The sequence below is a fragment of the Canis lupus genome, chromosome 26 (assembly GCF_011100685.1).
Source record: "Canis lupus familiaris isolate Mischka breed German Shepherd chromosome 26, alternate assembly UU_Cfam_GSD_1.0, whole genome shotgun sequence".
Lineage (NCBI taxonomy): Eukaryota > Metazoa > Chordata > Mammalia > Carnivora > Canidae > Canis > Canis lupus.
Genome location: NC_049247.1, coordinates 36,510,439 through 36,532,893, shown reverse-complemented (window position 1 = coordinate 36,532,893; position 22,455 = coordinate 36,510,439). Strand labels below are relative to the sequence as shown.

Below are 22,455 nucleotides of genomic sequence, written 5' to 3'. Positions count from 1 at the left end.
CTCAGTACCGGGTTGGATCGGAGCGGACAATTTGAACCATAAACCATTTTGCGCTCTTCATTCCCTATCTTTGTACAACCCCCGCCCCGCCCCCCAAACCCAGTAAAGGGACAGATAGGAGAACCTCTTTTGCAAGGCCTAGCAGAGCAGAGGGGATTGCTTCTGTTGCCTCTTGCTAATTTGTTTTCCAATGTTAACTAGTTGTGAGAGCTCATTTGTTGCATGTGCCATCTAAACCTTTTTTGGGGAAATAGGGTTTTCCCCCTAAGATTGATAGTGCCTTTTGTCTCTTTCTCGCCTGTGACTTTGGCATAGCAAATACAGAAACGAGGGACAGTCCACATTAGGAGTTCCTGGTATGTGAAACGGAGCAGGGGGTGGGGGGTAAAGCAAATGTACCAAGTGCCGTCCGGAAGATCATTATGGGGGGGGGGTTGCATCTTCGGGGGACGCCAGCAAAGTGGACCTGGCAGGTGGGCAGGCACCAAGATGTTGCTATGGACATCTTGCCACGGAGCACGTCTTCACAGTGACCTCAGCTGTGCACTTACCCAGATCATGGGCTTAAGAAAGGGATTTCTATCCACTCCTGCAGTTTTTAGTTTTGCCTTTTACATTTAAAAGAAAGTATTCTTGCATCTCTCAAGAACAGGTATCTTTTGAATAATTCGTTAAAAATACACATCAGACGCCAGTCACCTTTACATTCCTCTTAGTCTGACTTGAACAGCGCAGATCTGACTACAGCAAAGAACCCTAACATCGAAGTTTTCGGTGAGAGCCCTTCGGGGAAAGCTTTGGGATCAAGCAAGGTGGCCAGTAGGAGCCACGGTAAAAAATCGGGGAGTAAAACAGGTGGCAGGAAATAGCGCAGGGAGGAAAACTTTGTAAAAAGAGACACGTGCCCGTTGAAGATGCTCCTTGTATTCATTGCTCTTTTTTCCTCTATTACTAGACATTGGTTTTTCTTCCCCAGAGTAAGACCACCTGGTTATCTGGGAGTTTATGCTTCTGCTAATTATAGTGTGGTCTAGGATATGCATTTTTGTGTCGTCTTTAAGGCTTAAAAAATAAATTAGGTAGTGGCTCTAAAGAAAATGTGGTAAGCCCCACCTTCCTACCGACTTTAAGTCTCTGTCATGGGTACGTGTATTAGGGCTAACTGGGCTTTATTTCTCATGAACAGTAAAGTACTAAGTACCTAGCTGAGCCGAGAACTCGTGCTTAGAAGCATTATCTCTTGGTACCTGGGTCTCAATTACTCTGATAACACGGTGATAGGTTAAGTAGATCTGCAAATGAGAAAACTGAAAGGGGGGTTACACGTTGGAGAGACTGAGGCCGACCACGGGGGTTACACCACCTGCCTATGGAGGCTGGTCGCCAGGGGCCCGGGAGCTTTCCTGCATCAAGGCCTCTGCGACTCGTGGGGTCCAACGCGGGGCACAACTCGCCCCGGTAAACTGGCCCCTAGACGCGCCTGTTTACAAAGGATGTGAGGCAGCTACTTAGATTCACATCAGGACTTAAGGATTACTGAGACGCAGGAAGGTACTGAGAGAGCGGCCTTCGGGACCCTGGCCCGTCCTAGGGCCGTCCCAGCAGAACCGTCAGGCTCAAGGCCAGGCCGGAATACTGCTGCTCTCTGGACGGCGGGATACACGCAACGTCACACCACATGCACTCCTGGATTTTTCAGGTAGCACAGCTTTAAAAACAAACAAACAAAAAACAAAAAAACAAACTAAAAAAAAAAAACAAAAATAAAAACAAAACCCACCATCCAGTTCTAATACCACAAGTTGAGACTTAACCTGTTAGCACCAACATTTTTAAATAATTCCACTAAAACGATGCTTAACCTAATACAACCATCTCCTGTCCCCAAAATAGCATTTGCTATTTCAAACGGCTTACCAAAAAAAAATGTATCTGATAACTTTGAGGTAAACGTCTTTATTTTCTTACACAACCAAAAATCGTAAACTGTTTTAGCACGTTACCATTTTAACAGGTCAATAGTTTAGTCCTTATGTGCAGTTTTCACATTGTTTTACTCGGTATTCAAAAAATGTAGTTTAACATATTGTAGACACTCTCAGTATTGCTGCGTTCTTTGTCATCTTACTCCGTGTAGTATAACCACGTTCAGAGTTATTCTTGTGTATATACAGTGAGTAAAAGTGAACAGACCCAATCCTGCCTCCCCCTGCGCCCCCCCCCCCCCCGCTCCCATTAAAAAGGAAAACAAAAGGAAAATAAAAAGACAAGATGAAATCAGGAAGGGAAACCCTAATCACTGGAGCGTGGGGATGCAGACGTTGGCTTTCTGCATCCACCCTCCATGCTACAGGAAAACTCGGAGACCACTGCCGGTTATCTCCCGACACCGCTCAAGAAGCCCCAGTAGACTTCTGAATCTGTTCCTTTAAGATCAGGATGCTCTGCCTCTGCTCGGGGGGCAGCATGGCAATCTGATCTGCAGTCAGCTGAAGAACCTGCATGATCAGAGCTGCCTTTTCCTGATCCTGTGGAGTTACCTGGCTCTGCCCAGGACTGAAACTGCTAGGCTGGCCTCCACCTTGCTTGCCTGCCCCCTGCATGCCCACTGCTTGCATGCCTGCCCCCTGCATGCCTCCTCCTTGCATGCCTGCCCCCTGTATGCCCCCTCCTTGCATGCCTGCCCCCTGCATGCCTCCTCCTTGCATGCCTGCCCCCTGCATGCCCCCTCCTTGCATGCCTGCTCCCTGCATGCCCCCTCCTTGCATGCCTGCCCCCTGCATGCCCCCTCCTTGCATGCCCGCCCCCTGCATGCCAGCTCCAGGATTTCCCACCCCTGAAATGCCCGACACCTGTCTGGGCCCCTGAGGACCACCCGCCCCCATGTTAATGGGCCCGGGCCCCTGGATTCCCCCAGTCATTGGGCCTCTGGAACCGGGGCCGGGGCCGGGGCCCCGCATCTCCATCCCTCTCGCGTCCATGCCTCTGGCTTCCATCGCACAGGTCTCCATCCCTCTTCTCTCCAGCACTCTGGTCTCTAGGACTTCCGTCTCCATCCCTCGAGAATCTCTGCTCCCTCTGCCATCCATGGGGAGCCCCCTCTGATCCATCATGGGCCCCCGGGGCTCTCCCATCAGCAGTCTGGGGTCGGCGAGGGGCCCGCCCCGCAGGTCGTGCGAGTCTCTGGCGTGGCCGGACGCGTGGTGCAGGGGCGGGCCCAGGTAGCCTCGGGGCTCCACCTCCCCGGTGACCGAGAGCAGGGTCCCCCCGCGGGGGTCGTTCGGGGCGTCCCCCAGCAGCCCCCGAGGAGGGAGGCCCCCCGCGGCCATGGGCCCCCGCGGCAGGGGCGCCCTGGGGTCGGCCATCTGCACCTGGCCGCGCTCCAGGGGCCCCACGCCGGGCATCCCCACCTGCGGCTGCATGCCGCCCGCGGCGGGGAGCGCGGCGGGCCCGGGGCCCGGCCCCGCGGCGGGCAGGGGGCCCGGCGCCGGCATGCCGGCCTGGATCGGGGTCTGCATCAGCGGGGGGATGTCCTTCACGGGCCTCCGCGCCAGGTGCGGCGGCTGCGGGGCGGCGGGGCTCTGCTGGGCCAGCAGGACGGCCGGGGCGGCGGGGCCGGGGCCGGGGCCGGGGCCGGGGCCGAGACCGGGGCCGGGGCCGGGGCCGGGGCCGGGCTGCGCCTTGCCGGGCAGCAGCGGCGTCACGTGGACCTTGCGGTGCAGGATCCTGAGCGCCAGGTCGGGGTCCATGATGCGCATGACCACCTGCGCCTGCAGCAGCGCGTAGGCCAGCTGCGGGTTCTGCAGCAGCATGCTGCGCGCTTCCTGGTGGCTGTTCTGCACGCACAGCTTCATCTGCTTCATGAGCTCGAACATCTGCTCGGGCGGCAGGCTGGCCACGGCGCGCGTGATGGACTCGGGCGCGTCCTCGGGGTCGATGGGGTCGCCGTAGGGCGAGTCCACGACGGGCGCGGCGGGGCCCAGGCTCTTGAGCTCCTCCTTGTTCTTCTCGCTCGCGGCGTTGTCCACGCGCAGCGCGCGGCCGCTGAACTCGCGCCCGTTGAGGTTGCGCATCGCGCTCAGCGCCGTCTCCTGGTCCTGGTACTCGCAGAAGCCGTAGCCCTTGGGCTTGCCCGTCTCGCGGTCGTACACCAGCCGGAAGCTCACCACCGAGCCCACCTCCGAGAAGATGTCCTTCAGCTGCTCCTCCGTCGCCTCGTACGGGATGTTCCCCACGAACACGGAGCGCAGCGACCGGTCCATGGCCGGGTCCCGCACCGCCAGGCTCGACATGGCTCCCGGCGGCCCGGCGCGGCGCGGCGCGGCGGTGGCCGGCGCTCGTCCTCCTCCTCGGCGGCCTCGCTTCCGCCGAGCAGCGGAAGCCGACGGCCGGCGTCCGCCCGGAAACCGCCGAGGCGCGGCCCGATCGTTCCGCCCGCCCCCGCGAGTGCGTCCGCCGGTGCGCTCCGACGCGCGCCTTTCGCGAGGAGGCTTCCCACCGCGAGCCGCCGCGGCCGCCCGGAACGGCCCCCGGGGGGGCTGACCGCAGTAAAGATGGCCGCAGCGGCTTCGCCGTGGGCGCCGGGAGCGGACGTCGCCGCGACGTCACGGCGCTCTGGAGGCCGTTTGCCCCGCGGGAGACCGCCCACCGACCGGGGCTTCCCCGCTCCCTCCCCGGGCGTGCGCTCGGTTTGCTGCGGGGCGGACCCCGGCCGCGCCCGCCTCTGGTCGGCCCAGGTCGCGGGCACCCAGTGTGGGCGTCCCACGGGGCCGGGCTTTGCTCCCGCACGCGCGGCGGCTCGCTCTGCAGGACGGGGCTCCCCGACCCGACGGGGCTCCCCGACCCGGGGCTCCCAGAGCTGACGCTGCTCCCCGACCCGGTGCTCCCCGACCTGACGCTGCTCCCCGACCCGGGGTTCCCTGGGCTGACGCTGCTCCCCGACCCTGGCTCCCCAACCTGACGCTGCTCCCCGACCTGACGCTGCTCCCTGACCCGGGGTTCCCTGGGCTGATGCTGCTCCCCGACTTGGTGCTCCCCGAGCTGACGCTGCTCCCCGACCCGACGGGGCTCCCAGACCCGGGGCTCCCAGAGCTGACGCTGCTCCCCGACCCGGGCTCCCCGACCTGACGCTGCTCCCCGACCCCGGGCTCCCCGACCTGACGCTGCTCCCCCGACCCGGTGCTCCCCGACCTGACGCTGCTCCCCGACCCGGGGCTCCCCGACCTGACGCTGCTCCCCCGACCAGGGCTCCCTGGGCTGACGCTGCTCCCCGACCTGACGCTGCTCCCCCGACCCGGGCTCCCCGACCTGACGTTGCTCCCAGACCTGGGGCTCCCAGACCTGACGGTGCCTCCCAACTCGATGGCTCCCCGACCTGATGCTGCTCCCTGACCCGGGGTTCCCTGGGCCGACGGTGCTCCCCAGCTCCGTGCTCCCCTAGCTGGTGATGCTTTCTCACTCGGTGCTCCCTGAGCTGACGCTGCTCCCCGACCCCGGGCTCCCCGACCTGACGCTGCTCCCCGACCCGGGGCTCCCCGACCTGACGCTGCTCCCCGACCCGGGGTTCCCTGGGCTGACGCTGCTCCCCGACCCTGGCTCCCCAACCTGACGCTGCTCCCCGACCTGACGCTGCTCCCTGACCCGGGGTTCCCTGGGCTGATGCTGCTCCCCGACTTGGTGCTCCCCGAGCTGACGCTGCTCCCCGACCCGACGGGGCTCCCAGACCCGGGGCTCCCAGAGCTGACGCTGCTCCCCGACCCGGGCTCCCCGACCTGACGCTGCTCCCCGACCCCGGGCTCCCCGACCTGACGCTGCTCCCCCGACCCGGTGCTCCCCGACCTGACGCTGCTCCCCGACCCGGGGCTCCCCGACCTGACGCTGCTCCCCCGACCAGGGCTCCCTGGGCTGACGCTGCTCCCCGACCTGACGCTGCTCCCCCGACCCGGGCTCCCCGACCTGACGTTGCTCCCAGACCTGGGGCTCCCAGACCTGACGGTGCCTCCCAACTCGATGGCTCCCCGACCTGATGCTGCTCCCTGACCCGGGGTTCCCTGGGCCGACGGTGCTCCCCAGCTCCGTGCTCCCCTAGCTGGTGATGCTTTCTCACTCGGTGCTCCCTGAGCTGACGCTGCTCCCCGACCCCGGGCTCCCCGACCTGACGCTGCCCCTCCACCCGGGCTCCCCGGGCTGATGCTGCTCCCCGACCTGACACTGCTCCCCGACCCGGGGCTCCCCAACCCGACGCTGCTCCCTGACCCGACGTTGCTCCCCGACCTGACGCTGCTCCCCCACCCGGGGCTCCCCGACCCAACGCTGCTCCCCGACCCAGGCTCCCTGGCCTGACGCTGCTCCCCCACCCGGGGCTCCCCGACCCAACGCTGCTCCCCGACCCAGGCTCCCTGACCTGACGCTGCTCCCTGACCCGGGGTTCCCTGGGCAGACGCTGCTCCCCGACCCGACGCTGCTCCCCGACCCGGGGCTCCCCGACCTGACGCTGCTCCCCGACCCGGGCTCCCCGACCCGACGCTGCTCCCCGACCCGGGGCTCCCCGACCCGACGCTGCTCCCCGACCCGGGGCTCCCCGACCTGACGCTGCTCCCCGACCCGGACTCCCCGACCCGACGCTGCTCCCCGACCCGGGGCTCCCCGACCCGACGCTGCTCCCCGACCGGGGCTCCCCGACCCGACACTGCTCCCCGACCTGACGCTGCTCCCCGACCCGGGGTTCCCTGGGCAGACGGTGCTCCCCGACTCCGTGCTCCCGGAGCTGATGATGCTTCCTCACCTGGTGCTCCCCGAGCTGACGCTGCTCCCTGACCCAGGGCTCCTGGGGCTGCAGAGGAGGAGCTGCAGGGATGCAGGGCTGTCACCCTGCAGGCCTAGATTGCTTCCCGTGCCTGGGGACCCAGGCGGTGCTCCCAGGGCCCGGGGTGCAGGGAGAAGCCCATCCTGCGAACTGTGCGAACCAGCCAAGGGAACGGGAGGATCCCATTGGCTCCGTTCAGGGATTCATGCCGCTGCCCCCAGCTGTCCCACAGAATGTTTGGTTTTGATTTTGATCCATGGAGGCTGGGGCAGGGAAGCTGTTAGCCAGAGACAAGGATTGTTCCCAGGAGGGCTCCCAGGGTGAAGGCAGGGGGCTCCTCCTGCAGGTTGCAGACCCTGGTGCTGGGAGGAGGGGACGTCTTCTGGCTGACCCAGCTGGGGCTCCCTTCCTGGGGAGGCGGGAATGGCCTTTCACTGGGTGTTACCTGGACTGGGAAAGTCGGCCTAAGTGACACCGTTTGGGGCCAGTGGTTGTCCTTTTTTTTTTTTTTTTATAACAGTTTTATTATTATTATTTTTTAATTTAAATATAGAAACCGATATCTAGTTAGGCTACCGAAAGCCTTTTTAGTATATTTGGAACCACTTGGGTATGAAATCGACTTTTGCAATGACAATTTTTTTTTTTTTTAAGATTTTGTTTATTCATGAGAGAGAGAGAGAGAGAGAGAGGCAGAGACACAGGCAGAGGGAGAAGCAGGCTCCATGCAGGGAGCCCGACGTGGGACTCGATCCTGGGACCCCAGGATCAGGCCCTGGGCTGAAGGCAGCGCTAAACCACTGAGCCCCCCAGGCTGCCCCAAATTTTAAGTCTAAACAAAACAAATTTTTCTAGTTAAAAATTTAGCATTTTGAGATGGCCTCTACGCGTAAATACATGCAAGATCTTGAAGACTTTTAAAAAGCGAAACTATCTCATTAACTTTGTACTTTTTACACGCTGAAATGTTTTTAATGCACTGGATTAAAGTATATTTTAACATGAACCTCACTCATTTCGTTGCTTCTTTAAAACGTGGTTAAAAAATAAGTTGCGAGGGATCCCCGGGTGGCTCAGTGGTTTAGCGCCTGCCTTTGGCCCAGGGCGCGATCCTGGAGACCTGGGATCGAGTCCTGCGTCGTGCTCCTGGCATGGAGCCTGCTTCTCCCTCTGCCTGTGTCTCTACCTCTCTCTCTCTCTCTCTCTCTATGTCTGTCATAAATAATAAATATTAAAAAAAAATTAAGTTGCATATGGGGGTCGTGTTATATGTGCAAGGAGTGTGCTCACCCAGAGTTGAAGTCTTTTAAGTCCTAAGCAGAGAATCGCTCTCTTCCACGTCCGCCTTCTGAGGGGATGGTGAGACTCAAGGCCACGTCCACAGACTGGGCCACGTAGCTTGAGTCTCGCGGTCTGCTGCGCAGATCCGACATGGCCAGGACCCCTGAGCTGCAGAGAAGACAAAGCACCCACTTACCTCCCCGTGTTTTGGTAGTTCTTGAAACAGGCCTGGTTAGATACTTCGACGTTGGGAGGGGGTTAGGGAGAGTGTGAGTCCCTGAGGAATTTGGGCAGCAAGGTTTCCAGGACCTTGGGGGCCCAGCTGTTGTTGGGGGAAGGTCACTTACTACCGTCTACCAAAGCCTGAGTCCTGGGACCCTTCACACTACGTCGGTGAGCCGCGTGCCTGGGGGACGGTCGCCGACATGTGTCTTGGAGGCTTTCAAGATAAAGGAAGCTTCCAAAGGGAGTTTTTGATGTTAAAGTAGACTCCCAGGCTCCTGGGGGCCGGGCTAGGATGGCCTGTTGCCCTCAGCAAAGTGTCCACACCGAGGCCGCTGAGCCCCGAGAGGAGGGTCCCTCTGCCTGGTTCAAGGACGTGTCCGTGGGCCACAGGGAGTAAGGCCATTTCATGACTTCTCTTCTGTCTTGGTTTCCGCACATCATCGTTAGAACGAAACCAAGGGCCCCGGTTCCTCCTGGGCCAGGGGGTCTTGTCCTTCAGGAAAACAAGTCAGTTTGCCTCCACTCTGAACCATCTCTTTACAGAGACAGGCCATGACTTTTTTTTTTTTTTAATTGTTCAACACACGCCATGTGTGTGATCGTGTGGATGTTACGCACAAGGCTGGGAGAACCGGCCTTCAGACTCGTGGAAGGGCGCGGGGCTTACCCGCCGATGTCTGACCTGGGGCGCCGCAGAACCACCTGGAACCATGGGCTGTTAGGTCAGGTGGCTGCACCTCGGCCCCCCACCCCTGCCCCCAACTCACTATTGTGATAATAGTAATTAGCAATGATACGAGTATTTTCGGGGCGGGCGTGGAGCATGTGCGTTTCTGGCTGGTTCTCAGGTTCTGCTCCCAGCCCTGGTCTGGGGGCCCCACCGGGAGAGCTGATCTGAACAAATGGACTTGTGTGCCCTCGTTTTTTGGTGGTTTTTTTTTTTTTTTTTTTTAAATCTTTGGTTTCTATCTGTATTGAGCGCACTGTGCTGAGAAGTGTGAGATGCAAGTGGTCTTGGAGAAAACCTGTCACTGTCTTCAGCCGCCCCTCCACGCCCCCCCCCGACGGAAGGGACCCCTGGCTCCCACAGTGGGCAAGTGGCTGAGGAGCTCTGGGGGCCAGCAGGCTCCCCGTATACTTGTTGCCAGAGGCTTTTCGTATTTTCTCCTAATTCTGGCCCAGAAGAGTGGTTTGCTACGACCCCCTTTCTGGAGGCCCCATCCGACCAAGCACAGAGCTCAAGGCCCAGGACACAAAAACCAATTATTTATTACTAGCTGAGTGGGCCAGAGTTACTGAGAGCCCTTAGAAACCCGTGTGCGTTTTTTTTTTTAGTACCAAAACACAGTGTCCACAGTATATTTGGAAGAAAACTGTGCATGGCATCTTGCGTGTTTAAGTGCTGATTCTTTCAGTAAATCAAAGTACCCAGTATACTAGGAGTGATTCGCTTTTTATTTATTTTTATTTATTTTTTCTTAATTTAATTTAATTATTATTATTTTTTTTTTTTTTTTAAGAGTGATTTTTAAACACATCAGAACAAGTGGCCCCATGAGGGCCGTTCTTCTTCAGTCACCTTCGGAAACCATGACCTTCATCCATGGAAGCTTCCATGGCTCCAAATGATTTTTAAACTCCCTACCCAGAAACTGTGTCGGGGCTCTGTTTATAAGTCATACTGGAAAACTGGTGTCTTAGCTCGAAAGCACACCTCGTTGTCCACAAAGAACGGAGTCATGCAATCAGATCCCCTCCCTTTCAGACCAGACTTGGCAAAAATACGTAGCCATTTCCAGATTCCAAAACTCATACCTGAATGTGAAGATTCTGTGGGCTTTGGGAGTAGTGCAAGAGACTCACATAAACTGAGAAGACAAATTCCGAAAGAGAGGCGCCAGAAACGCTGATTTTAAGCCGTAACTGGCATCTCTGAAGCAAGAAACAGATGCAGTGCACTTGTCCACAAAGTTCTCCGTGACCCCTCCTCCTTCCTCTAGCTTGGAAATAATTTTCATTTGCCTTTGTGGATAAGCCGACCCTTCTCTGCATCTTCCTGGTGATGGTGACTCATGTACCTTTGAGTAGAATTGCTCTTTCCCTTCTGAACTATAATTTTCACAAAAAAAAAAAAAAAAAAAAAAACAACTTTCCCAAAGAAAGACACTCCGCTTTGTCAAGGAACAAAGTGCCTGACATTTATTATTTTATTCCGTCGATATTTATTATAGGCACCGACAATACAGCAGCAAAAGAGGCCGACAGACCTTCCACTAGACCAGAAGTTCCCTGAGTGTGGCCCCAGACTAGGAACATTTTGGAAAAGTGAAGTTTGGGGCCCTACTCCAAAGCAGTTACTGTATCAGGAACTCTTAGGAATGGGGGGGTCTGCACAGAAATCTGGGTTTCAGCAAGCCCCCCAGATGATTCTGGCGCGGGCGAAAGTCTGAGAACCACCGAACTCAAGGGAGACAATCATATTCCGATCAATCGATAGATACTTGGTCTTCTTCACCCCTGTACGCTCAGCACCTTGGCTAGAGCTTAGCGCGGGGTGGGGGGTGCTCATTTTATTTGTTGCACGAATGATGGGAAGTGACCTTAGAGTTAGCTAATGCATAAACCCCTCATTTTACACGACAAGAAACCCATGGCACTAAATAATGCGCCCTCCGTCAGAATGGGGACCTTTCCGTTTTACTCCTGGGTCAGCGATCCTTCTTCCATGTCACCGTTCCATATGTAACGAAGCACGCAGAGAGAGTGACGCGGTCTAGATCATCCAGGAAGACTCCATCCCACATGGAGGGCACGGGGCTGGGACTGGAAGGATGGGTTATAATCCGGGATGCGTACACGGGAGACAAAGAGAAATAGCCAGGCACTAGATAGAAATAGCCAGAACGGTTTTCAGTGCCCAAAGTCGTTGGTGAGGAGTGTGATTAAAGATTGCCTTTCGGGAGGACGGACCGTGAAAGGTTTCGAAGGTGAGATTTATGAGGCTAAATCTGACGTGCGCGTTGACGGGCTTCCTTCTTTGTGAAACACAGACGCGGAATAAGGGTGGTGGACGTCAAAGCATCCCGGTCTCCTCCATTCCTTCTCCATGGGATCTTTTGCACCCAGACTCCCCCTGTTTTAAGATTTTTATTCTTTTTTTTTTTAAGATTGATTGATTGATTGATTGATTGATTTGTGATAGATAGAGAGAGAGAAAGAGAGAGGCAGAGACACAGGCAGAGGGAGAAGCAGGCTCCATGCAGGGAGCCCGACGTGGGATTCGATCCCGGGTCTCCAGGATCGTGCCCTGGGCCAAAGGCAGGCGCTAAACCGTGGAGCCACCCAGAGATCCCCCAGACTCTCCTTTTTAATCACTTATTTTATTTATTTGTTTGAGAGAGAGCCCAGCGGGGAGGGGCAGAGGGAGGGAGAGAATCTCAAGCAGACTCCATGCTGAGCAAGGAGCCACACCCAGGGCTCCATCCCAGGACCCTGAGACCATGACCTGAGCTGAAGCCCCGAGTCAGACGCTCACCTGACTGAGCTGCCCAGGTGCTCGAGTCCCTTGTAAGTTCTCATCTAACGTGGGCCACTTGCTCTTCCTGTATTTAACGTCTTCTGCAATCGGGCTTCACTCTCAATACTCGCCCCCCCCCTTCCCCTGCCCACCATTCCTGGCTGGGGAATCTTCTCTCTTTCTCTCTCACCCTCCTCATCCTCTCGTGTCTAAATCCTTTCCATCCGTCAACACTCACTTCAGAGACTTTCTTGCAAAGGATTGACTTAGCACCCAGTGTCTCCTTCTACTCCATCAGCAGCACTGAGACTCTCATGTTACCCCTTAAGCACAGAACCAGTGTCTGATTTTTATTTCTCCTATTGCCTAGCGCAGGGCTTTTTACATTCTAAGCACTCAATGGATAATTAAAAAATAATAATAATAATACAAAATCATCATATTATAAAGATCACGTATGTTAACTAAATGGTAATGTGATGGTTTTAGTTTGCAGAGCGCTTCTCTCTGGGTTCTGGCGTGTGGTCGGGACTACAATCCTGGGAGGTACATGCACGCATATCCTGGTTTTAGGGGACTATTACATACATATTTACATACATATTTATATTCATTTATACATATAAATATTACATACATATTTAGTCTTTTGTGCCTGACAAAAGACTAAAATGCAGATACCATTCATTTTTTTTAGTTTTATTTTAATTTAATTTTTTGACCCCACAGGCGCGCAGATACCATTCATAAAAGCTAACTCTGAGAGCTAAATAGGATGGGGGCCCTTTGATAGCTGCTTTGTAAAATACAATACTGGGTATAATCCTTTCTTTTTTAAAAATATTTTATTTATTTATTCATGAGAGATTCAGAGGGAGAGACAGAGACACAGGCAGAGGGAGAAGCAGGCTCCCTGCAGGGAGCCCGATGCGGGACTCGATCCCAGGACCCAGGGGTCATGACCTGATGCTCAACCGCTGAGCCCCCCAGGTGCACCTGCATTTAATCCTTCCAACATCCTTTCTGGGACAGGCAATCACAGTGACAATCTACAACTAAGACAAGTTCACTATTGTAAAAAAAAAAAAATAAATAAGACAAGTTCACTATTGTGACCATGTTCACTGGCAGAGTCAGGATTTGAACTCACATCATCCGACTCAAGAACTCAAGCTGTTGCATTATTTCATTAAATGAGTTTCCTAAGGATACATCGTAGCTAGTAAAGTGGTAGAATTACAGCCTGAAGCCAGGTCTCTTGCGTTTAAAATTCCTGTTTCACAATCAGTGGAGTAATCACGGGTTACTGAGGCCTGGACATAATCTCACTTGGCCTTTCTCCTGATTGTCCCCGAGCGTGGCTCAGTGCATTTTGACACCACAATCAGTGCTGTGGCAACAGATGAACCATAAGGTATAAAAGCCAAAGCAATTGAGAAAATATTTCCTTTTTTCAATTTGTGGGGCTAAAGTTAAACATCCACATATAGATTTTTTTTTTTAAAGTTCTGGTTAGATAGGTAATAAATGCATTTTTCATAAAAGGAGACCCCAAATTTCTCAACCTCCAAGTCAGTTTGTGACATTCTTCCCAATTCTTTTTTATTAATTTTTAATTTTATTTTATTTTAAGTAATCTCTACCCCCAAAATGGGGTTTGAACGAACTCAAGACCCGGAGATCAAGAGTTGCACGCTCTATTTACATGTATTTGATAGGCAACAGTGTACAGAGGAATACATGGTAAATTCCACTTTCCTACACATGAAATGAGTCACTTTTTTTTTTTTTTTTTTTTGCTGAGTTGCTTTTATGGGCAAGAGAAAGACCCCGTGAATTTGAAAGCATGGGAAATGTGCCATTCCAGGACTAGAGGCTTGGAAGAGGCAGACATTCTCCCTGGAAGGGACTGTGTCATCCAACACTTTTTTTTTTTTTTTAAATAGATGAAGAAAATGAGATCCAGGGAAGACAAGACACTTGACAGAGATGCCCAGTCGCTGGCCTAGCATGTAATAGGATCTAATTTCCCATCCAGAGGCAGTAAGGTGAAGGGTTAAGAGCACAGACTTCAATGTCGGAGAGACTTGGGTCAGCTGCCTGGTTCAGTCAGTGACTGGGTGGCCTTGAAACGACTACTTAACCCCTCTCTGCTCCCGTTTCTATGACCTGGGAATGGCATCATCACCTCTATGGGCTGTTGTGTGGAATACGTGACCTACTTATTTGTATCATCACTTACTTCGTACAGTAACTGTCAATCTACATTTGTTCTGCAGAACTAGTTGCGGCAGATTAAGCATCTTAAGAGCAAAGAGACTCACCTTTTAGTCTAACAATGTTTTATTTTCCGGCGTCTATCTTTTCTTCTTCGTCTTTGAAGGGGTTGGCCTGGGCGAACTCAGGATCTGTTGTCAGATTATATTATTTTAAAAACTTGAAACTCCCATCATTTGACTTCCATTTGCCCTTCCATTATTATTCCGTTAAATGAGTTTCCCAAGGACATAGAGCTACTGGGTGACAAAGCTACACCCTGAACCCAGATCTCTTGATTTTGTGACTTCTGTGCGGATCGCGTGGCCCTCGTATCTGGGGGTAGGTCTGTACTTGAACATGGATACCATTTAGGCTCACCCACCCCAGTGGTGCTCACTGGGTCCCCGCATGAAACTCTGAAATGCTCCCTTCTGATATTTAGTTGGCCAAAATTCCACTTTTTTTTTCATTTTTATTAGAAGGGCCTGCCTGAACTTTGGACTCTGACTGTGGAGGATCTGGGCTGGCACACAGGGTACCTGCTTGTCCGCACAGTCATGTTCAGGATGGCATCAGCACTGCTGCTTTCACGCATGCACGGCAGACACAGGCCGTTGATTCAGACACGGGGGAAGCATACCTAATTGGACAAGAACCGGGGCTCCTTATTCTCCCTTTAGGCTGTCACCTGAAAGAACAGAGGGAGGAAGCAACCTCACAGTCTGTGGAAAAATCCAAGCCCCGAAACCAGGTCCTGAATAAAGACATCCTGTTTAAGATGAACAACTCATGAGTCTTTCTTCCCACGACCGAACAATCCAATACCCAACTTTAGAGAGATGCCTGAGCTACCCTTCACTTGAGAAGCTGGCCTCTTTCTCTGAGGCCCAGCTGGCCCATCCAATGAGCCTGTATTCATACCACGTTACAGGAAACCTTTTTTTTTTTTTTTTTTTTTTAAATCTGATTGAGGCCCCAGATCGTTAAGCGCCACAACCAAAGTCAGTGTGGTGGGATGTATTTTGGATTTATCATCACATTTTTTTTAAGATTTTATTTGTTCATTCATGAGAGACCCAGAAAGAGAGAGGCAGAGACATAGAGGGAGAAGCAGGCTCCGTGTGGGGAGCCCGATGCGAGACTCGATCCCAGGACCCCAGGATCGAGACCTGAGCCGAAGGCAGATGCTCCACCGCTGAGCCACCCAGGCACCCCGATTGGCAATTGGCAGGGTTAATGCTTGTTGGCAACACTGTTGCAGGCGGTGGAGCGAGACAGCAGGTGGGAAAGCCTGCTGGAAACATTAACCTGGGGAACAGGGTTCGGATCTTGAGTCAAGAGAGAAGCAAACATGTTAAGGAACAGACTCAGCACTGCCAGGATGACGGGAAACCAAGGGAGCAGTGGGTCCCTATTCCCATCCTCTCTCCTCTGTAAGTCATCCTTCCGTTCCCATCTGTGGGCTACAATTATTGGCACAGCTTTTTTTTTTTTTTTTTTTTTTTTTTTTAGATTTTATGTATTTATTCATGAGAGTCCCACAGAGAGAGAGGCAGAGACCCAGGCAGAGGGAGAAGCAGGCTCCCTGCGGGGATCCCAATGCGGGACTCGATCCTGGGACTCCAGGGTCACACCCTGGGCTGAAGGCAGACGCTCAACCCCTGAGCACCCCAGGCACCCCGATTGGCAGGGTTAATGCTTGTTGGCAACACTGTTTGGAGAGCTGAGGGTTTACTAGACAACGTGCAGTGTCATGACCCGGCGCCAGGTGCCTTGGATCCGGGTAGACTCGAAAACCCTCATCCTCCTCCCCGGAATCTCACAGAAAGCTCCGGGACGCCCAGCTCTTACTGCTCCAGCCACAGAGCCACGCGCTGTCCCCAGGGCTGTCTCCATAACGGCTCACCCACCCCCCACCCACGGCCCGCAAGAGCCTGGGGAGGATTGTCTGGTGGACCAGGGAGCTGAGGCACAGGTAGGCCAGGAAACGCGCCCTGGGTTGTAGGGCAAGGAGGAGGCAGGCCCGATTCCGGGCGGTCTGACCGCTGGAGCTTGCCCCTTAATTCCTGAAAGTTCTAGCTTACGCGCTGTGCACTTAGAATCAGCATTTCAATCCCCCCTCCACACCCCCGAAGGAAAGATCCTGTGAGATTTCACCGCCAGCCGCGTCCTCTAACTTTTTTTCCTGCCTTGTCAGTCGCCTGTCAGTTTTGTAAAGAAACGTGGCATCGAACTGACAGGAAGAGACTCTGAAATCTACAACCACATGGCAAAATATTGAAAAATCTTCAGCAGGGCTTATTTTGTCATTTCCCGTGGAGCCTTCCAACCAGCTGCCGGTGCACAGGTGATTCACTAGGCGCCGTTTAGCTAATACGTTATTTTGCCAAGAAACCTCATCGTGCGGAAATTCTTTTTCTAATCTTTCGTGCCTGCTTACTCATAAAAACAGAGCACCCAGGAACGCTGAATTATTTCACAGTGGGGAGAGGAGAAGCAGGAAGGCTATTAATTTACGCCGTTATAAAGGGAAACCGTCGCTCTGAAGAAAGACGTGTACGTGGAGTAAGGGATGCACGATTCTCGGGTAAAGAGGGACGCTCAGAAGGCACATTTCCCATTGAGAAGTTCCAACAGCATTTGTATGGATAGAGGATTAAATGACCTTGACTGCTTTCTAGCCTTAGAACCAGGGTGACGGATACCCAGGCATCGTGCACACCTCGGTGGCTTGCAGGCTCGCATCCGGTGCGTGCATGTGGTCACATGGTCACAGCAGTACTGGTGGATGCAGCAGTATTACTATACGGCTCCCAACGTTGCTCCAGGAAAGGACATTGGACATTATTTGCAATCCTCGGGGAGCCTGGGGGGCTCAGTGGGTGAAATACCTGCCTTCGGCTCAGGTCACGATCTCAGGATATTGGCATCGAGTCCTGCACCGGGTCCCTGCTCAGTGGGGAGTCTGCTTCTCCTTCTCAACTGCACACTTTCTCTCTCTTGCATAAATAAATATAATCTTTAAAAAATTCTCGATATTAGTTGGAATCTGGAAGAGGCCCTCTGGACCCGATAGCTTGATATACACTACCACACTCTGTACAGAGGAGCCGGGCGGCCGCTCAGCACACGCTCACACCGCGGCGAGGCCCGGGTCGCCTGCCCAGCGTAGAGCCTCAGTCGAGCAGACAGCGAAGGCACACTGAGGACACAGACGAGCGTAGGACGGAGGAAACAGGGGCAGTCAAACCGTGGAGTCGTAGAAGAGAAATGGGTCTCCCTCTTATCTCCCGGAAGACCGAAGGGAAAGGTGTAGAAGGCAGGTAAAGTGATAGAGAAAGGCAGACGGACCGACGTGCTCGGTGATACCGGCAAAATTTTCGTGTGTGGGCCAGTGTGTGCCACCGGTCGTCGAGGACGGCAGATACACCACTAGCGACCATGACATGTTCCTGGAGTCAGAGGAAGACACAACCACCCGTTCCCACGCTTACTTGCACCAGGGGCTGTGAGATGCCAGGAGACGTCATTCATCGCTTGTGATCACAAATGCTGGAAACAGGATGCCCATCAGCGGTGAATTAGATGAATTGTATTTATTGTGGCCGTAGATTATAACATATGTTCTCTTTCATGGAATTACATGCAATAGTTCCTTTTTATTTTTTTTAAAGATTTTATTTATTTATCCATGAGAGATACAGAGAGGCAGAGACACAGGCAGAGGGAGAAGCAGGCTCCCTGCGGGAAGCCTGATGCGGGACTCGACCCCGGGACCCCTGGGGTCATGCCCTGAGCCAAAGGCAGATGTTCAACTGCTGAGCCACCCGGGTGTCCCTCATGCAATAGTTTCTAAAATGAGGGAAACTTGTATGTGTGCTTTTGGAATAATGCCCTGTAGATATATTTTATTTTATCTATTAATTTTATGAAGATTTATTTATCTGAGAAAGGGAGAGAAAGAGCACATGAGCCGGGGTGGGGGGGGCAGGATGGAGGGAGAGAGAGAATCCCAAGCAGACTCCGCGCTGAGCGCAGAGCCTGATGCAGGGATCCATCCCAGGACCCTGAGATCATGACCTGAGCCGAATCCAAGAGTTGGATGCTTAACCGACCGTGCCACCCACACGCCCCTAGATATATTTTAATGAAAAAGGTTGAGGTACAGGGCAATGTTATCGTATGCTCCCGTTCTTTTTCTACCCCTGCCGTTGCAGCAGGGTATGTACGCATGCGTGTACGAGCTGTAATATTGGTATGACCATGAGGTATTTCTACGGGTATCTAAGAAACTAATAGCAGTTTTATGTGAGCACGAAGGCTGAGAGTTGGATAATAAGCTTTATTTCGGCGTGCTGTTTTTTACTGTTGCACTTTATTTCCCCGTGTTCCTCTTCTCATCCCTCTACGGAAGTATTCCATTAGGTAAAAGAGTGCAGCTTCCTACTGTTTGTCAAGCTCCATGGAGAGATTGACAAATTAAAAAAAAAAAAAATTCTCAGATTCGCATGGATCAGAAATCCCTGTAGAAACTCCTGAAAATATAGATACCTGGGCCCCCTGTAAGCAGGTTAAAAAAAATCTCTGAACCCACAGCCTTGGAATCTGCATTTGGAATGGACATCTGGACCCAAGCCCTCTGCAGACTTCCCTCTGAGGGTCTCCAAGTGAACTCATGGAGCTCACGTGCTCATGTGCTCACACGGAGGGCAAGTCCAGGGTGAGCCGTTCAAGCACCTGCGGAAGCATCCGTGGAATGTCAGGTATTCCTATCATTATGGTGGATCTTCCATTGACTCCTGCCCACCTAGAGGAAAGGGAAGTGCGGCCAGTGGTGTTCAACATCATCTCCTATCTCTGAGGGGATGATGTAAACAGCCTTCAGAATGGGGAAGTGTTTGGAGCTTCTCTTAGAAAATGTATTTGTGGGATCCCTGGGTGGCGCAGCGGTTTGGTGCCTGCCTTTGGCCCAGGGCGCGATCCTGGAGACCCGGGATCGAATCCCACATCGGGCTCCTGGTGCATGGAGCCTGCTTCTCCCTCTGCCTATGTCTCTGCCTCTCTCTCTCTCTCTCTGTGTGTGTGACTATCATAAATAAATAAAAATTAAAAAAAAAAAAAGAAAACGTATTTGCATGCCTGTTACCTCTAATGGCATTCACGGAAGACATGGATGTTTTCATACACACTTGTGGGATGGGCTTTCCTGGGCTTTTGTCATGAGTCATGTGAGCCACGGTGGCTCACATCCACTGGGATTATTCAGATGCCCAAACCATTTTATCTCCTCTTTTTCTTCTTCTTCTTTTTTTTTCTAAAGGTTTTTATCTATTTATTTGAGAGAGAGAGAGACCAAAAGCAGGGTGGGGGTGGGAGTGAGTGAGGGGGAGAAGTGGGCTCCTCGCTGAGCAGGGAGCCCTATGTGGGGCTCGATCCCAGGACCCCGAACCGAAGGCAGACGCTTCACCCAGGCGTCCGTCATCTCCTCTTCTTGACCCTCACTTCCCAGGAAGGCTGAGACCGTGCCACGCGGGTGTCCTGCCCACTGCGTCCTAACCGCCCTGAGTTCCCTGCTTCCCGGCATGGTGTTCCCTCATCACCCCTGCTCCCGGGGGAGAAACGGGGCACCTCGCTGTTTCTCTTCTCCCACTGCTTGCTTCTTGCCTGCTCCTCCTCCATCAACTCCTCCTTGTGGAAGAGGATTTCCGGAAGCTTCCACAAGTCAATTAGACCTTTTGTTCTGCTGCGAAGCAGAAACCTAGCTCTTGTCGTTTTGCACACCGTTAGCCATGGTTCTGATCACTCCCTGAGGATGTCGGAGTGGCTTCCTCCTGGCTTAGCATCAAACAAAACATTCCCTACCGGGCTTGAACTTGAACCCATGGTTCAACACTAAGCCCAGGTGTCTGGACATTCGTGTGTCCCCAGTGTCTCTGTGAGGTCTCTGTGAGGTCTCTGGCGTTCTCGGACCTAACTATCTGCCCCAAATCCTTTTGACGTTTTACTCAGAGCATCTCCTGGAAACAGGTCTCCGGGTCCCTGACTCTGATGACCCGGCATTTCCAGATTGAGCACGTAGATTAGCCTCCCAGGTCTCTAGGACCTTACGATCATAGGATAATATTAAAACAAGCACAACATGTTTTTCCATGCAATTGTTATCATTCACTGGGTTGCCAAGGTAACCGGTACTATGCGAACTGTTAGGATCCGTATGGATGTAGCTTTTGAGTCGCTAATACTGAAAACTATGCATTATTCAGCGAGCTGCTCTCTCGGCTTACCTAATTATGTAGCTTTTCTTCTTTAAAAGGACAAGTGATGGTCTCCCAATTTCATGGGAAGCATACTTAATAAGTTAGACCTCAGTAAACAGAACGGATTTGTTCTGGCAAAGCTGGCCTGTCCACTAAATTCTATTTTCCTATTCACGTGCCTTATAAAATTGGAGATTCTATTCTCTGATTCTTTTTGGTTTTATTTTTCCTCTAAAATTTCATTTGTGGTCAATAATTCAGCAACCTTGAAGAAAGAAACCTGTGGGAAAAGGAAAATTTGTATTTGTATAGGAAGTTTCATATTAGTTAAATAACAACTTGGAAATATGGGATTTCCCAGGTGTTTTTTTGTTTGTTTTTTTTTTTGTTTTTTAATTTGCCCTGATAAGTTAAGGGTTGAAAGAGGAAAACAAACAAACAAACAAACAAACAAAAAACAAAAAAAAAAAAAGAAAGAGGAAAACAAGAAGCCCTTGCAAAGAATTCTAATCGATCCGCTTTAAACTCGTCATTTTTATTTTCTTTGAAATAATTCTACAGTAGAAGAGTTCCGAGTTCTCTCTGGTTGCTCAAGCTCTGTTTAACTGGAAACCAATAGGCTAGAAGTACAGTGAAAGGAGCTAAAAACAAAACAAAACAAAAAATTAAAAAAGGAGCTAAGATGCTGCCAAATATGCAAACAAATAATAAACAATATGTATGTATATCGCGTCACGATGCCGTGCAGTTAAACTAATGCAGTGCTCCATGTCGATTACATCTCAACAAAACTAGGGAAAAAATTAGAATTAAAAAAAAAAAAAAATCTTAAAAAAAAAAGCCAGAACGGTAATAGCCCTTCAGATTATAGCAGTGGTTCATTTGGAGACCGTGGCGCAGTGGAAGCTAGAGGCATTCTGTGAGTCGTGGGGATTTGTACTTGGGGTTAATAGCACCGATACTTGGGGAGTAAGTGCGACCAGCGCATCACAACCTCCTTCTCGTGATTCTGAACACCTGCCTTCGAAGAGCGTTTGTTGAAGGCGAAAATTCAAAACTATTTCCTTATTTATTTATTTATTTATTTATTTATTTATTTATTTATTTATTTATTCAAAACTATTTCCTAATCATCTTTTGATGAAATCCTCAAGGCCTTGATTAGCTCCATCTGCTGCCGTCTGTAGGCTCCATCGTGGGGCCGGGGGTCAGCAGGCCAGCCCAGGGCCCACCCCCCAGGGCCCTTGAGTGCAGCTGAGAAGCTGGCACACGCACGCACACTTGACACACTTCTGCCACTGGGACGGGAGAAGCTAGGGGTCCCAGGATTATTGGTTCTTACGCGTGTCGCCAAAAAAACAACAACCAAAAAACTCTGCAGGGGACGCAGTGCTGAGATCCAGAGAGTGGGAAGGAAGAGGAGATCCAGAGACTCACAGGCAGGAGGAGAGGAATGTGCAAAGCCCAGGGTCCAATACGAGCAGGGCTTGGCGAGGAGGCAGAGCCGCTTCCTAGATGCCACCGGGGTGGCGGTGGCTGGTGTGGCCGCCCCGCTGCCCCTGCTCCAGCCTGGGCAAGGCCAGCCCGTCATCCCGGCCTTCTGGGGCCGCGCCCTACTTTTAGACCCTTTTAAAAGATCAGGATTAAATTTGTGCTCACGGATCACAGGGGTTTAAGATGAAGTTGAGACCCCCAGCGCCTTCTTACCTTGTTTCTGGCCTCCTCTCTCTGCCGAGCCCCCTTGAGGTGCAGCTTTTGTGAGCGATCTTGCTGCTTTCTGCACCGTGCGGAGGTCCTCGTGAGGGCGAGGACGTAAGGGGTGGCGGCGGGCAGTGTGGCCCCAGGGATGGCTGGACAGGTGGCAGGCCTGTCCCCAGGCCCATCCTCCCCAGGTCTGCAGGTGGAGCAAGGGGCACACAGATGCCACCCGGCCGTCTATTCCCGGGCCCAGGTGTGGGTGGGCTGCATGCGGGGGCTCCGGCAGCAGGTGTCGGCTGGGGACCGGGGAGGCCGAGGCCAGGACCGGTCACACTGGACGGGGGCCCGGCGCCACGGCGACGTCAGCCAATTATTCCTGGGGACTGGTGACAGCCCTGGCACTACCACGGTGA

The 22,455-nt window shown here is 52.9% G+C and overlaps 2 protein-coding genes across 4 annotated transcripts in view; one reads left to right on the top strand and one right to left on the bottom strand.

Moving 5' to 3' along the window:
* PRKG1 (protein kinase cGMP-dependent 1) overlaps positions 1-22,455 on the top strand; it is a 1,199,428-nt gene that overhangs the window by 663,179 nt on the left and 513,794 nt on the right. The gene's annotated exons all lie outside the window — the stretch shown is intronic.
* Positions 1,937-4,363, bottom strand: CSTF2T (cleavage stimulation factor subunit 2 tau variant). The gene has a single exon (XM_038576031.1). The coding sequence runs from the start codon at positions 4,290-4,292 to the stop codon at positions 2,394-2,396; it is 1,899 nt and encodes a 632-aa protein (XP_038431959.1). The 5' UTR covers positions 4,293-4,363; the 3' UTR covers positions 1,937-2,393.